The sequence below is a fragment of the Hemiscyllium ocellatum genome, chromosome 35 (genome assembly GCF_020745735.1).
Source record: "Hemiscyllium ocellatum isolate sHemOce1 chromosome 35, sHemOce1.pat.X.cur, whole genome shotgun sequence".
NCBI classification, from domain to species: Eukaryota; Metazoa; Chordata; class Chondrichthyes; order Orectolobiformes; family Hemiscylliidae; genus Hemiscyllium; species Hemiscyllium ocellatum.
This window is the reverse complement of record NC_083435.1, coordinates 16,969,052-16,985,155: the sequence shown is the minus strand read 5'-3', so window position 1 is coordinate 16,985,155 and position 16,104 is coordinate 16,969,052. Positions and strand designations below refer to the sequence as shown.

Genomic DNA, 16,104 nt, shown 5'->3' with positions numbered 1-16,104 from the left:
CATAGTACGAATATAGGGGTTGCCCCTGAATTGGCATTCTTGTGGACAGTCCTGATGCATACAAGCTGCAAACCTTCGACAAAACGCGTCTTTCTTTCACCGTGCATGGTGTATTGATATTAGCTGTCCACATCACTTCATAAAATAGACAATAGACAATAGGTGCAGGAGTAGGCCATTCTGCCCTTCGAGCCTGCACCACCATTCAATATGATCATGGCTGATCATTCCTAATCAGTATCCTGTTCCTGCCTTATCTCGATAACCCTTGATTCCACGATCCTTGAGAGCTCTATCCAACTCTTTCTTAAATGAATCCAGAGACTGGGCCTCCGCTGCCCTCTGGGGCAGAGCATTCCACACAGCCACCACTCTCTGGGTGAAGAAGTTTCTCCTCATCTCTGTCCTAAATGCTCTACCCCGTATTTTTAAGCTGTGTCCTCTGGTTCGGCACTCACCCATCAGCGGAAACATGTTTCCTGCCTCCAGAGTGTCCAATCCTTTCATAATCTTATATGTCTCAATCAGATCCCCTCTCAGTCTTCTAAACTCAAGGGTATACAAGGCCAGTCGCTCCAGTCTTTCAGTGTAAGGTAATCCCTCCATTCCAGAAATTGACCTCGTGAACCTACGCTGCACTCCCTCAATAGCCAGAATGTCTTTCCTCAAATTTGGAGACCAGAACTGCACACAGTACTCCAGGTGTGGTCTCACCAGTGCCCTGTACAGCTGCAGAAGCACCTCTTTGCTTCTATACTCAATCCCTCTTGTTATGAAGGCCAGCATGCTATTAGCCTTCTTCACTACCTGCTGTACCTGCATGCTTGCCTTCATTGACTGGTGTACAAGAACACCCAGATCTCTCTGTACTGCCCCTTTACCTAAATTAATTCCATTTAGGTAGTAATCTGTCTTCCTGTTCTTGCCACCGAAGTGGATAACCATACATTTATCAACATTAAACTACATCTGACCACTCACCTAACTTGTCCAGGTCACCCTGCAATCTCCTAACATCCTCCTCACATTTCACCCTGCCCCCCAGCTTTGTATCATCAGCAAATTTGCTAATGTTATTGCTGATACCATCTTCTATATCATTAACATCTTCTATATCATTAAAATGAGCCGCTGAAAACCACATTTTTTAATAAAAGAAAACACAGCGTCCCAAAAGCTCAAAGGTGAGGCTTCGGAAAACACACACATCTCACTTTAACATTTACGACCTTGAGTTTACTGAGTCCAGGAAGGCGCCTTGTCGGGGATAATCCTTCTGAGGAAACCGGAAGAAAGGCATCAGTCTCCAATTGCCTCCAAAAGGCGTGGACGGTCCGGGAGCAAGGGAATGGCTGCCAATTTGGAGGTAGATTTGTCCTGCCCGGTTTGCCTGGAGGTCTACCGAGAGCCGGTGCTGCTGAGGTGCGGCCACAACTTCTGTAAAGGCTGCATCGAGAGGTGCACCCGGGAGAGTGAGGGGTCTCTGGTCTGTCCCCTCTGCCGAGCGGAGTTCGACCGGGACTCGTTCTACTGCAACCGGCAACTGGCCAACGTGATAGCCGGAGTGCTGGACCTGCGGGGCAGCAGCGGGGAGGGGCAGGAGGGCAGCCCGCAGTGCCAGGAACACGGCAGAGCCCTGGAGCTCTTCTGCCGGGACGACGGGCGGCTGGTCTGCCTGGTCTGTGCACTCTCCCAGGGCCACAAGGGCCACGACTGCGTGCTGAAAGACCAGGCGTACAAGGAGTGCAAGGTAACACCAGTCTGGGTACACCAGCATGGTAAACACCAGCTTGTTCCTAAACCCCCCTGGTGGGGTGGGGTGGGGATGCCTGTTTAGTGTGTGTGTGTGTGAGTGAGTGTGAGTGTCTGGGGAGGCTGGAGAACTTGGGACCATCTCCTTCTCCCAGTTTTGTCATTAACCTTCAGTCCCTTGTCCACTTGCCCTTGGCTGGGTCACATTTATTGCCCTGTCCCCAGTTGCCCCTGGAGAAAGTAGTGGCGAGCAGCCCTTCTTGGGCTGTAGGCACTACACCCCGCTTCCCTTTAGGGAGGGAATTCCCAAGGTTTTGACCCTGGAAGGGCGATTATGTTTCCAAGTCAGGATGGCGGGACCTGGCTTGGCGTGGGACCTGGTTCATGCCTTGTGTGAAGGAGAAGGGGGGTAGGTGAGTGGAGTGGGGCAAGGCCTTGTCTGTGTCTGTGCACTGACTAGGGCTGGTTGGCTTGATGCAGTGACTCGGAACGCGGGAGGTTCAGTTCCCACACCAGCTGGGATTACAATGAAAGGCCTACCTTCTCAGACACCCCTGAGTTGTGGTGCCTGTCAGGTGAAACCACCAGCAGCCATCTCTCTCACTCTAATGAAAGAGCATTCTCTGGGACTATGAATGGTCATTTTTGAATTGATTAAATCTGTGTCCTCTTCAATCTTGACCTTTGCTCCCCCCCCCCCTCAATAGGGAACACCTTCCCTCGATCTGATCTCACTGCGTCCCTCGTTTGCCTTGCTTGGGGAGCGATGTAGTTGAATCACTGGGTTGATTCTCGAGATGCGGGGTTTGTCGTATAAAGGGAGATTGAGCAGTTTAGGCCCATACTCTCTGGAGTTTAGAAGGATGAGGGGAGATCTAATTGAGGCAGTTAGAGTCATAGGGCAATCGAAATGTACAGCATGGAAACAGACTCTACAGTCCAACCCGTCCATGCCAACCAGATATCGAACCGAGTTGAGAGTGTTTGCTGGAAAAGCACAGCAGGTCAGGCAGCATCCGAGGAGCAGGAAAATCGATGTTTCCAGCCGGAGCCCTTCATCAGGAGTGAGGCTGGGAGCCTCGGGGGGTGGAGAGATAAATGAAAGGGGAGGGGGTGGTGGTGTTGGGGAGAAGGTAGCTGAGAGTACAATAGGTGAATGGAGGTGGGGGTAAATGTGATAGGTCAGAGGGGAGGGCGGAGTTTAGATCTCCCCTCATCCTTCTAAACTCCGGAGAGTATGGGCCTAAACTGCTCGATCTCGCTTTATACGACAAACCCCGCATCTCGAGAATTAACCCAGTGATTCAACTACATCGCTCCTCAAGCAAGAAAACCAAGGGACGCAGTGAGATCAGATCAAGGGAAGGTGTTCCCAATAGTGGGGGGGGGGTGGGGGTGAGCACGGGAAGGTGCCAGGAGGGGAGGGTGGGTTTTCGGGGGGGGGGCGTGGACCTGACCAGGTAGTCACGGAGGGAACGGTCTTTGAGGAAAGCGGAAAAGGGTGGGGAGGGAAATATATCCCTGGTGGTGGGGTCCGTTTGTAGGTGGCGGAAATGTCAGCGGATGGTGCGGTTTATGCGGAGGTTGGTGGGGTGGAAGGTGAGGACCAGGGGTGTTCTGTCCTTGTTGTGGTTGGAGGGGTGGGGTGCGAGGGCAGAGGTGTAGGATGCGGATGAGATGCGTTGGAAGGCATATTCAACCACGTGGGAGGGGAAATTTTGGTCTTCAGAGAAGGAGGCCATCTGGTGTGTCCTGTGGTGGTACTGGTCCTCCTGGGAGCAGATGCAGTGGAGGCAGAGGATTTGGGAATAAGGGATGGCATTTTTGCATTTTAGAGTGGGAGGAGGTGTAATCCAGGCTGTGGGTGTCGATGGGTTTGTAAAAAATGTCAGTGTTGAGTCAGTTCTCGTGGATGGAGGTGGAGAAGTCTAGGAAAGGGAGGGAGGTGTCAGAGATGGTCCAGGTGAATTTAAGGTCGGGCTGGAATGTGTTGGTGAAGTTGATGAGCTGTTTGACTTCCTTGTGGGGGCACGAGGTGGCACCGACGCAGTCATCAGTGTAGCAGAGGAAGACTTAGGGAGTGGTGCCGGTATAACTGCAGAAGATGGCCTGTGCTACGTAGCCGACAAAGAGACAGGCATAGCTGGGGCCCATAGGGTGCCCATGGCTAGCCCTTTTGTCTGGAGGAAGTGGGAGGATTGTAAGGAGAAATTTTTGAGGGCAATGACTAGTTCAGCCAAACAAATAAGAGTGTCAGTGGAAGGGTACTGGTGGGATGTCGGGAGAGGAAGAAACGGAGGGCTTGGAGGCCCTGGTCATGGCGGATGGAGGTGTAGAGGGACTTCACCTTCACTGCTGGAATTGCATAACCTACACCAACACCTCCCTCCTTACCTCTGTCCAAGGCTCCATAGGAGCCTTCTACATCCATCAAAGTTTCACCTGCACATCCACACACGTAACTTATTGTATCTGTTGCTCCCAATGTGGGCTCGTCTACACTGGGGAGACTGAACGCCTCCTCACACAGCGCTTCAGAGAACATCTCTGGGACACCCGCACCAATCAACCCCACTGCCCCGTGGCCCAACATTTCAAACCCCCGTCCAACTTTGCCAAGGACATGCAGGTCCTGGGCCTCCTCCATGGCTACTCCCTCACCACCTGATGCCGGAGGAATAACACATTATCTTCCGCCTTGGGACCCTTCAACCCCAGGCGCATCAATGTGGACTTCATTAGTTTCCTCATTTCCCCTCACCCCACCTTACTCCAGTTCCAACCTTCCAGCTCAGCACCACCTTCATGACCTGACCCACCTGTCAGTCGTCCTTCCCACCTATTCATTCCACTCTGCTCTCTGACCTATCACCTTTACCTGCACCTCCATCCACCTATTGCACTCTCAGCTACCATCCCCTGAGCCCCACCCCCTCCCATTTATCTCTTCACCCCCAAGGCTCCCAGCCTCATTCCTGATGAAGGGCTCCAGCCCGAAATGTCGATTTTTCTGCTCCTTGGATACTGTGCTTTTCCAGCAGCACACTCTCAACTCTGATCTTCAGCATCTGCAGACCTCACTGTAGATATCCAGCTATCCTAACCTAATCTAGTTCCATTTCCCAGCACTTGGCCCATATCCCTTCCTACTCATGTCCCCATCCAGATGCCTTTTAAATGGTGCTAAATGTGGTTGACAATTAAGTGGAGAGAAACTGCAGAGTGCTTCGGTGCAGATGGATCTGAGTGTCCTTGTGCATAATCAGTAGAAAACTAGTACGCAGGTACCGCCAGTAATAAGGAAGATAAATAGAATGTTGACAGCTATTGCTAAAGGAATGGAGTATAAAAGTAGGGAGGTATTGCAACAACTGTAGAAGCATTAGCGAGACCGCAGCTGGAGTATTGTGTATAACTTTGGTCCTGGTACCTGAGGAGAGATGTCAATGTATTGGAGGCAGTTCAGAGGAGGTTTACTCGATTAGAGGTTCCTGAGATGGGAGGTTCATCATACGAAGAGAGATTGAGCAGTTTAGGCCTATACTCGCTGGTGTTTAGGATGCTGAGGGGAGATCTAATGAGGTCCAGGTGATTTGCAAAGTCGACGTAGAGAGTATGTCTCCCCGTACGGGGCAATCTCGCATGAGACGTGATGGTTTTAGGATCCTGGGTAGCAGGTCTAAAACAGAGATGAGGAGAAAATTACTTCTCTAAAAGGTTTGTGAATCTGTGCAATTCACTACCCAAGAATGCGGTGGAGTCCAGGGCATAGCGTAAATTTCAGGAGGAGGTAGACAGATTTTTAATTAGAGCTGAAAATGTGTTGCTGGTTAAAGTGCAGCAGGTCAGGCAGCATCCAGGGAGTAGGAAATTCGACGTTTCGGGCATAAGCCCTTCATCAGGAATCCTGAAATCAGGAATTTTGTGCCCGAAACGTCGAATTTCCTGCTCCTTGGATGCTGCCTGACCTGCTGCGCTTTAACCAGCAACACATTTTCAGCTCTGATCTCCAGCATCTGCAGACCTCACTTTTTACTCGAAGATTTTTAATTAGTCATGGGTTGAAAGATTATAAAGAGCAAATAGGAAACAGGCAGTGACATTGAGATGAGGTCAGCCACGATAGTATTAAATGGCAGAGCCCGCACAATGGGCTGAATGGCCTACTCCTGCTTCTAGTTCCTATGTTTGTGATTGAATCCCCCAGCAACGTTCCATATCTATGAATGTTGCCCAATTGCCAACTTGTGAATAGGAAGAGATCTTTTGACTATTTGTTCTGACTTGTGTATTTTAAAGGATACACTGGAATGTGAAATTGCATCACTGGAAGAGATGATTAATAACAATACCACAATGCAAACGTCACAGGGGCAAGACATCACAGAACTATTGGTGAGTTTCTGAACAGTGCATTTGAATGTTGTGCCTTGCAAGTTATTTCCCATTGTGCCTTGTGACTGTTTTCTGGCACTTCTTTGACATGGGGAGGATAACGAAAAGTGGAAATTGATGCGGGGCAGAGGTTTAAGTTGGGACTTATTGCTATGCCCCTCGCCAAGTATTCAGTTCCATCTAAAGTCAATGGAATGGACTATTGGACTGCAGAATGGTGAGGAGGATGAATGGGAGGTTGAGGATGGTGTAAGTGAGACAGCTTTAATACTGTCTGAACATTTCAGCTCCAGTCTCTGGAAGTAAAATTCAACTTTGGGTGTGGGGCTAAGCGACAGGGACTAATGATTGAGACATTAACTATAGCTTTAAGTTTAGGGCAAATGAAGGGGATTATGTGGCCTGTTTTGCAACTCTGTATTTTTCGAGACATAAAGTGTGACGATACTATGGCTTAAAGAGGTATATTTTGTTCTGGGACTTCATATGAAGAAAGGTTGAAACAGAAGTGCCAATGGTCTGCTTCAAAGCCCATAAAGTAGACAACTTGTGAGACCTTTTTTTATAAGGTTGAAACAATAGAAGCAGCCTGACTGGGTGGGGATCAAGCTCCCATAGAACTAGCACTTTTAGTTCTAGTTTTTCAGTAGCAGTTGTTGCTAGGGTCCTTGAAGCTGGGTTTGGAATCTGTAATACATCTTTCCCTGCTACTCTGTCTCTCTGAGAGTTTTCTCTTGATGGTTGTTCTCCTGGACTGGTGACTTGCATGTGAGACAGTCTATTTCACTGAATTTGCCAAGAGTGTGTTTGTGGGATGTTACTATTTTGCAACAGTCAATTGGGGTAATAGTTAATATACCGATTAGTTTGTTAAGCATTTCAGTAGGGTTGTAGTTAAGCCAATACTTTTTATTTTTATCTTGTCTGTATTTTAACTGTAGTGTAAAAATAACGTGGAGTAGTTTGACCAATCGAATTGCAACATTTTACACTTACCTTTAAAATAAGGAAAAGCTAGGATCAGGACTATCTTCTGAATATATTTTGAGGGGTTTGGTCAGGTCCATAGATTGTTTTGTGGGGAAGGTATAAAGTATTTAATGAGATATTTGGAGGCAATGGCACCAGTCTCTACATTTCCAATGGATTCTGTGTCTCTTCAACCACCCAGATGCTATTATAGTTTGAGTTGAAGACAAAGGTGGTGTACGTTGTCTACCTAGTTCTAAGATGGAAGGGAGTTGGAAAAAAGGACTGCTGACTATAAGTTCTACCTGGATGTGTTTTGTGTTGCCAAGGATGGAGAGATCAGGCCAAACAATGAATATCACAGACAAACAGCAGAAATTCAGCATAGTAGAGAGAAAAGACTGTGTGACTTTGTACAATATCACTGCTGGCTATGTGTAAGGGGTTCAGTCATCAGTTGTCGAGATGTACCCAGTAGCCACCTCAGGAGATTTGACTTAGCATTGCTGGCAGAAGAGAAGTCATTGAAACAGGTTTTCCTGTTGGTAATGGGATTTGAGAAATTCTCCAAAAACCAGTGAAAGTGCCTGTGGCTGATCACTCAAAATTGGCACTCGGTAAAATAGGGATACAGGAACATATTAGAAACTGTCAATTATTTGCCACAAGGACTGTGATTCAGTGCAGAGTGCAACAGATGAGAAATATAAAATACGAACACCTTTTTCTATCTTTAAAGTACCTCACTTACAAAAAAAAAGGGGTTTAGCCAATAGTATATTTTAATCATTTGTTACAGTAAAAGTTTTAAAATGTGAAGCCTTGGTGGGTCATTCCTGGACCTAATGATTGGAAGTTGAAATCTCTTTTTTAAAAATGATCAGTTACGTATGGACATCATAACAGAATCCATGAAAATGTTGATGCGTTCTTACCAACTCTCTGTAGGACATGACAGAAAGGCTAAGAGACGATATTGCAGTGAAATTTGAAACCTTGCATGAGTTTCTGAATATGAAGGAACGTGCAATCACACAGAACCTCACAGAAAAAGAAGAATGTATTCTGAAACAGCTGGAGGGCAATGTCTTGATACTTTCAAGAGAGCGTGACAACGTGGAAGCAATAATACAAGATATGTCAGCCATGGTAAATTCAGAAGACAGCAACCAGTTACTGAAGGTGCGTTAGTCTTCAGAGTCTGCAACAGAAACAATTTAGCTTTACAGTCCAGGACTTGTCTTCCACTGTTGTGCAGTGGCTGACAAAAAGACGATGCTGTAAAATAACAGTCTTTATTTTTCATTCTCAGGAATTTGCCAGTCTTAAGGAAAGGTATGTACACTATATACTTTTGTGTTGAATACATTGTGTCAGAACTGCTATATTTACATTTCCAGCTATCTCCTGCCTTAACGGCACACGGAGGATCTCAGAAATGATGTAATTAACTAAATGAGCTAAACGTGCATGTTATCCACCTTCTAATTGATGTTGCACTGACAGGTAGGAGGAAACACTCAGTTAAAGTACGATTCAATTTCTTTAACTTGTGTTCAATTGAAATTGGACCTCATATCCTACCTGAGGCTAAACCAAAGATCTATAAAGATTCATCACAACATCATGGCTTTTGTACTTCATGTAGTATAAGATGATCAATGCTTTATTCCAGTGTTTCACAACCTGCTCCAACACCTTCAATCATTTTTGCACTTTTGACAGGGGCTCATCCTTTTAAGTTGTACTCTGTAGTTTAGATTGGCTCACCTCATTCTTCTGACCAAAGGGAGCCACCTGTGCATTAAACTTTACCCTCTCTTACCTGCCCATTCCACCAGCTTACCTACGTGTATCTTCCTGAATTTGATCACTATCCTTCACTTATGTTCACATTGACTGATCTTCTGCAGAAACTCCAGTTTCAGCTGCTGCCTGTCAGCCCCTGGATTGGTTTTGGAGTTGCCTGAGGCATGGTGACCTTCAGGTCAGGTTTGTCTTTAACGGGAGAGTGGGGACCACGGTGACTTTACTCAACAGTTTGGCAATGCAGACTTGAAGGACTGTTTGATTCTACTAGGGTTTTTGGATGGGGAGTATTCAAAAATTGACAACCATCGGTTTGCTGTATCCTGAGACCATGCTCACTGGTCCTAGACTGTCTAGGCAGCAGAAGCAACCTCTTAGCATCTGATTTATCAATGCCTTGTTTGCTGTCCTATGTATTGTACATAAAGCTGAATGTGGCCTTGTATTCCACAAGCATTCAATGATGTAATGACATATCATGTAATTAAATATATACAATTATATAATATCTCCTTGAATCCAATAATAGGCACCAGTACAACTCACTGCTTTGCGGGAGTGTATTGATGCAGAGTACCTATCTCTTTCACGATTATCATTCATTATCCTAAAGCGTTCAGTCAGGGACCTTGTTATTATCAATCACCTGTGACTGATCAGGACTTCTGTTCTTTGTTTTTGAGAAGTACATTTTTATTAGCATTTTGACCTGTTTAATTGGTGAGTTTGTGAAACTATTTGTTCTCTGAATTTGTTTGTTTTGAATGATCAGAATTTATCAACGTCTTTCAGCATCAGCTGGTTCTCCGTGACCAGGCGTATTTTAATATTTCCCTCTGAGAAAAAGAACAGGAAGTGACATCACCAACCCATGGAAACCTGAGCACATGAATCGAAAGTGGGACATAACACCAGCGCTTCACCAGAGGCTCACTGATGATGTTACCTCTGGAAACGAACCTTCCAGCTCCGGGAACAAACTTACACCCAGAACCTTGTATTTTAATATAACTTGCAAATAATTCTTAATTTTTTCTGCCTGTAAAGACCTTGGAGTGCAGGTTCGTAGCTCCTTGAAAGTGGAATCGCAGATAGATAGGCGTTTGGTATGCTTTCTTTTATTGGTATGCTTTCTTTTAGGAGTTGGGAGGTAATGTTGTGGCTGTACAGGACATTGGTTAGGCCACTGCTGGAATATTGTATGCAGTTCTGGTTTCCTTCCTATCGGAAAGATGTTGTGAAACTTGAAAGGGTTCAGAAAAGATTTACAAGGATGTTGTCAGGGTTGGAGGATTTGAGCTACAGGGAGAGGCTGAACAGTCTGGGGCTGTTTTCCCTGGAGCATCAGAGACTGACAGGTGATCTTATAGAGGTTACAAAATTATGAGGGGCATGGATAGGATAAATAGGTAAGTTCTTTTCCCTGGGGTTGGGGAGTCCAGAACTAAAGGGCATAGGTTTAGGATGAGAGGGGAAAGATATAAAAGAAACCTAAGGGACATTTTCACGCAGAGGGTGGAATGAGCTGCCAGAGGATGTGGTGGAGGCTGGTAAAATTACAACATTTAAGAGGCATCTGGATGGGTATATGAATAGGAAGGGTTTGGAGGGATATGGGCTGGGCGCTGGCAGGTGGGACTAGATCGAGTTGGGATATCTGGTCGGCACGGACGGGTTGGGCCGAAGGGTCTGTTTCTGTGCTGTACATCTCTATGACTCTATGAACTGACAGGGGATGCAAGATGCCTTGTTTCGAAATGTTTTGCCTCCTGCCAAGGCCCCATTGATACCAAAGGGCTTGGTGTGTTGCCTTTCAGGACAAGATCCACAGCTGTAGCTGATTGACAGCATTTACACCTGTGGACTTTGAAGTCAATGGCGGAGAAAATGGGCTGAGATGCAGAATCATCCATTCTCCACTAGCATCCAAAGTTAGTTTCATCCCTCAGACTGCTCGTGTGCCAGAAGCATCCCCTGACTTTGTGCTCTCGCCAACTCTTTTGCTCCCATATTTTTGGAAGGCTCGGCTACCCAATTTGCCTGAATTCAGTTGCTTGCTGTACGTCGACGGAGAAATTTGGAACATGTATGAAACGGGGTGGTGAATTTCTTCTCTCCCTTTGTCCTATTCTCCAAATTTCCGTTCCATGTTAATTTCCTGCAGGGACCCGAATCGAGAAGTCTGATTATTCAGTATTTGCTGTCCTGTTTAACAGATCAAAATGCATCTGTTATATTAAGGCAGCAAGTGACTTGTAAGGCTTTTATCGTAAGTCAGCAGTTTAGCACAAACACCAGTTTCCATCTCTCCCTTCCTGGGAAAGAACCATTCTCTTTTTTGTCTTAATTTTGTGAAACCTACCAAATGTAACAATAAAATAAGAATTGGGGGAAAAAGAGAGGGAGCTGAGTCAAAATAACATTGGTGGGGGGAAGAATAATGCTGCAGCTTCACCGGTGCCCACCTCCCTCTAAAGGCTTCAAGAATACTGATGGGCAATGCAATGAAGAATCCAAGTCTTTTCTTTAATTAACATGATATTGCACACCTCTGGAGCTGATGGGATTTGAACCCAGCCCTCCTGGCTCAGATGTAAGGACGCTACAACTGTGCCCACAAAAGAGCCCCAGGACCCAACTCCTAAATACACGTCCAATGAGCGTTACCAAATCTCAATCACTATTCTGCTTGTCCTTTCAAGGGACCCACATTTCTAACACTGATAGAGTAGTGTTGTAGAACAGAGAAGCCTAGGGGTTCAAGTACATAATTCTTTGAAGTTTGCATCACAAATAGACAGGGCGGTTATGAAGGCGTTTAGCACGTTTGCCTTCATTGCTCAGAGCTTTGAGTATAGGAGTTGGGACGTCATGTTGAGGTTGGTGAGACCTCTTCTGGTGAACTGTGTGTGGTTCTGGTTGCCTGCTATGGAAGGGTATTATTAAACTGAAGAGGGTTCAGAAAAGATTTACGAGGACATTGCCAGGAATGGAGTGTTTGAGATGTCAAAAAACAGACTGGAAAGACTGCATTTTTTTTTCACCAGAGCATAGGAAGTTGAGGGCTGATGTTATTGAGGTTTAGATAATAATGAGGGGTATAGATAAAGTGGGTCATTTCCATAGGGTAGGGAAGTTCAAAACTAGGGGGCATATTCAAAGTTTGTGAGAAGATTTGTAGCTTGGGTGCTCGTTGTTGTGGTTCTGTTCGCCGAGCTGGGAGTTTTTGTTGCAAACGTTTCATCCCCTTCCTAGGTGACATCTTCAGTGCTTGGGAGCCTCCTGTGAAGCACTTCTGTGCTGATTCCTCCGGCATTTATAGTGGTTTGAATCTGCCACTTCCGGTTGTCAGTTGCTGTCCGCTGCAGTGGCCGGTATATAGGGTCTAGGTCGATGTGTCTGTTGATAGAATTTGTGGATGAGTGCCATGCCTCTAGGAATTCCCTGGTTGTTCTCTGTTTGGCCTGCCCTATAATAGTGATGTTGTCCCAATCGAATTCCCAATAGGGGGCATATTTTTAAGGTGAGAGGAGAAAGATTTGACAATAACATTTTTACACAGAGTGTGGTTTGTGTGTGGAATGAAGAGCCAGAGAAAGTGGTGGATGCAGGTACAGTTGCAACATTTAAAAGACATTTGGATGAGTACATGAAGAGGTAAGGTCTGGAGGAATGTGGGCCAAGTGCAGGCTGTTGGGATTAGTTTAGTTTGGGAACACGGTTGGTGTGAAGCGAAGAGTCTGTTTCCCTTCTATATGATAGCTGCAGGGTACTAAAGCTAATTAAAATCCGAATCACTTGAGTTCAGCTCCTGTCTGGGCAGGGTGGAGAATACAGTCAATCACAGTATCTTTGAGAGACTGTCAATGAATCCAGTTCCACATTCCCCTCAATTATTTAATTCTTCGTGCCGTTTTGTTAAGGAGATGAAAACCTGGGATGGTTAGATCCCAACGTACATAACCACTTTGGCATCCCCTTTTCCCAAATTATTCCACAAACACAATAACACAAGAAAGTATACTTTTTTGAAGAAATCAACTCATTATGTTTGCATGTTACAGGTCTGAATCAATTTACAGTTCGGTACTGAACAGACCAGACATCAAATTGGATGAATTTTATGGTCCTCTACTCTATGGAGTGTGGAAACAGATGAAGAACGTCATTAAAATAGGTTAATTTAACATTAACATTTTTCTTTGTATTTGATTATGGTGCTTCTTATGTTTGGAATGTGATTCACAATTTAACTTGGAACTTTCTTAGTTCAGAACATAACAGGAGCAGGAGTAAAGCCTGTGTAAACAGTCTCTGACCATCTATTCCAACAATCTGTTTGATAATTTATAACCTGCTTTGAACCTCTTCTTAACTTCCTCTGATCTGATCTAAGGAGAACTATGCCAGCTTTTCTGGTTTCTGTGCTCAATCCTTGGTACCAAGGAAGCAACCAGCGGCACAGTGGCCTCACAGCGCCAGAGACCTGGGTTCAATTCCCGCCTCGGGCAACTGTCTGTGTGGAGTTTGCACATTCTCCCCGTGTCTGCTGGGTTTCCTCCGGGTGCTCCGGTTTCCTCCCACAGTCCAAATATGTGCAGGTTAGGTGAATTGGCCATGCTAAATTGCCCGTAGTGTTAGGTGCAAGGATAAATGTTGGGGAATGGGTCTAGGTGGGTTGCTCTTTGGAGGGTCGGTGTGGACTTGTTGGGCCGAAGGGCCTGTTTCTGCACTGTAAGTAATCTAATTGCATCCAAAACATGTATAATGAACACTGATAGGCATGAGAACAAAGTTTTTTTCCTCTCTCTATTCCATGTTTGCTACAGTGAACTAAAGAGAAGTTAACGGGCTGCTTATATCTAATTCCCTTCCAGTTCCGAGTCCACTTCGGTTTGACCCCAAGACAGCCAATCCCCGCCTTCGCATATCAAATCTTGGACGTAAACTGATTTACTGCGAGATACAATCAGAGCCGCCAGAAACTCCTGAGAGATTTACGAACCACCTGAGTGTTATTGCTTCGACCGGTTTATCCTCCGGAACTCATTACTGGGAGGTGAATGTCAGCGATGGCTCTGACTGGTTTCTCGGAGTGGCCGCAGCATCCGTCAACAGGAAGGTGTGCGTTGGAACCAAGCCCGAGAACGGCTATTGGACCATCGCCCGTGGATGTGGGGTAAATTACTTTGCTTACGGCAAAGAAAGAGTGATCATCAATCCTGACGTTAATCTAGAAACGGTCGGCGTTCACCTTGATTACGAGAGGGGGAAGCTATCGTTCTATGACGCCGAGGACATGTCCCATATCTATACGTTCAGTGACACGTTCACAGAGGAACTTTACCCCTATTTTAGCATCAATTGTAATGAGCAATCTGTAGCGCCAACGTTAGAACTGTTTCATCTGGAGCTGTGATCACCTCCTTTGATTAGGAGCTTCTCACACAGTAATATATTTACAAGTCGTGGTAATGGTCACCAAAAAAAATGCTGCTAAATTTAACATTTTCCAACATCATCCTCGCTCTTAATCATCCGGTGTGGTTTGCTTGGATAGCCAGGGGCCTTTTTAAAAATACATAGTTACATGGTCATTAACACTGAGACAAGGTTTATATCCCAACTCCATTAATTGTGTTTAAATTCCACTCATGGATGTAGCAGGGCTTGAACCCAGATCAAGGGCGATTAAGCTGGTTTAGAAGCCGAGTAACATTATCATTAAACAGTGCCTACTCATTGACCTCTGCTTCACACGGCTTTGGTACATGCTATGGTTCATTTAATGTATATCGTTCCTGGGCCATGGGCGAAGCTATTGGTACGTATTATTTAAGATGTTCTAGAAAGGACACAAATTAAGAAGAGTTCAGTAAACAAGCTGCCAGTTTAAACAATGTTGTGTTCCAAACAAAGTTTAATTGATACCATTCCATTATATTTCATCAGCCCACTACAATAAAGGCAGATTTGAATGATTGACAGAACTCTTTGTTGTTCCCATCAGACACGAATATTTTTTTTGGCAGCACACATAAAATATCATTTGATTCTTGAAATATAACATGGACGCTGCATTCAATACCACAAATTTTAACCAAGTGATGTACGAGTTTAGCTGCATTCCAACTCAAAGCAGAAATGAGTTTAAAAGTGATGAGAATTCATGCGGCAGCAACCGAGACAGTTTCCTTTCTTATGTTCTTCGTTGCATTCTTACATTAGCAGTGACCCTTGAACCGACTGTTACCTGGGAGAACAGGTATAGACCACTCTGTCCTGCTGGCCAGTTTTGAACCGCCAGCCTCCTCAACATGGTTCCTCAATTAGGTCAGTGCACTGGGGTTGTCGGTCACATGCCCACAGCTCTCCGCGCAGACGGAGACCAGAATCAGCACCGTTACAGATGGTGCGGCAGAATTGAGAGGAGAGGCGAGCTCTGTGCAGGCTCTGTGCTGAAAGTTACATCGGGACTGAGGGCAACTGAGCTGTGCCCGGGAGGTGGGAATGGGAAGGTGGGGGGTGATCTGGATTTACAGGCCGGACGGGTGACCTGAAGTGAGCCAGGTCCAGTTTCCAAGCTGGATACTTTGCCAATGCTGTTGGGGAAGATTAAGACAAAGTTGGCATGGGTGTAGGAACCCAGAGACAACATTACAGAGAATGGCTGAGGTGCAGAGAGGATTGGCAGAGCCAGTTGCTTCTAATAGTAAGCCCACGGGAATCAGGTAAGCTGATATTGAGACCAGATAACTGAGCACAGGATATGAATCAATATCAGAATCTCTGGTCTGTTGCTTGCTTCACCAGTTGTTACAAAGCACTGAGCTCTATAATTATAAAACTCATAGAGGTCTATGGCACAGAGAAAGGCCATTCAGCCAATCACACCTCTACCAGAGACAACCCCCTAACTGTCCCGACCCCATTTTTCAACAATTGGCCTACAGCTTTGTATGACTTGACATCATCCAGTGTACGTCAAAGCACTTTCGAAATGCCATGAGGATTTTGTCAATTCCAGCATAGGAATTGTTCAGGAAAGGTGGGGAAGAAATGAAAGGAAGGGAAGACAGGGTGGCACAGTGTGATGAAGAAAATTGCTCTTTTCCTAGACAGAAAGGAAGAGAGAGAGAGAGAGAAAATGTTTCAGAGGGTCAAGAACAGAATCTATTT

At 45.6% G+C, this 16,104-nt stretch overlaps 1 protein-coding gene across 1 annotated transcript in view; it reads left to right on the top strand.

The window, feature by feature from the left end:
• Window positions 1–1,230: 1,230 nt before the first annotated feature.
• The window catches only part of LOC132832552 (uncharacterized), a 64,852-nt gene continuing 49,978 nt past the window's right edge, over window positions 1,231–16,104 (top strand). Inside the window, exons 1-6 of the mRNA XM_060850642.1 lie at window positions 1,231–1,750; window positions 6,052–6,147; window positions 8,065–8,298; window positions 8,429–8,451; window positions 12,990–13,102; window positions 13,803–14,340. Coding sequence (XP_060706625.1) covers window positions 1,349–1,750; window positions 6,052–6,147; window positions 8,065–8,298; window positions 8,429–8,451; window positions 12,990–13,102; window positions 13,803–14,340 — 1,406 coding nt within the window. The 5' untranslated portion in view covers window positions 1,231–1,348. The remainder of the gene's footprint in view (window positions 1,751–6,051; window positions 6,148–8,064; window positions 8,299–8,428; window positions 8,452–12,989; window positions 13,103–13,802; window positions 14,341–16,104) is intronic.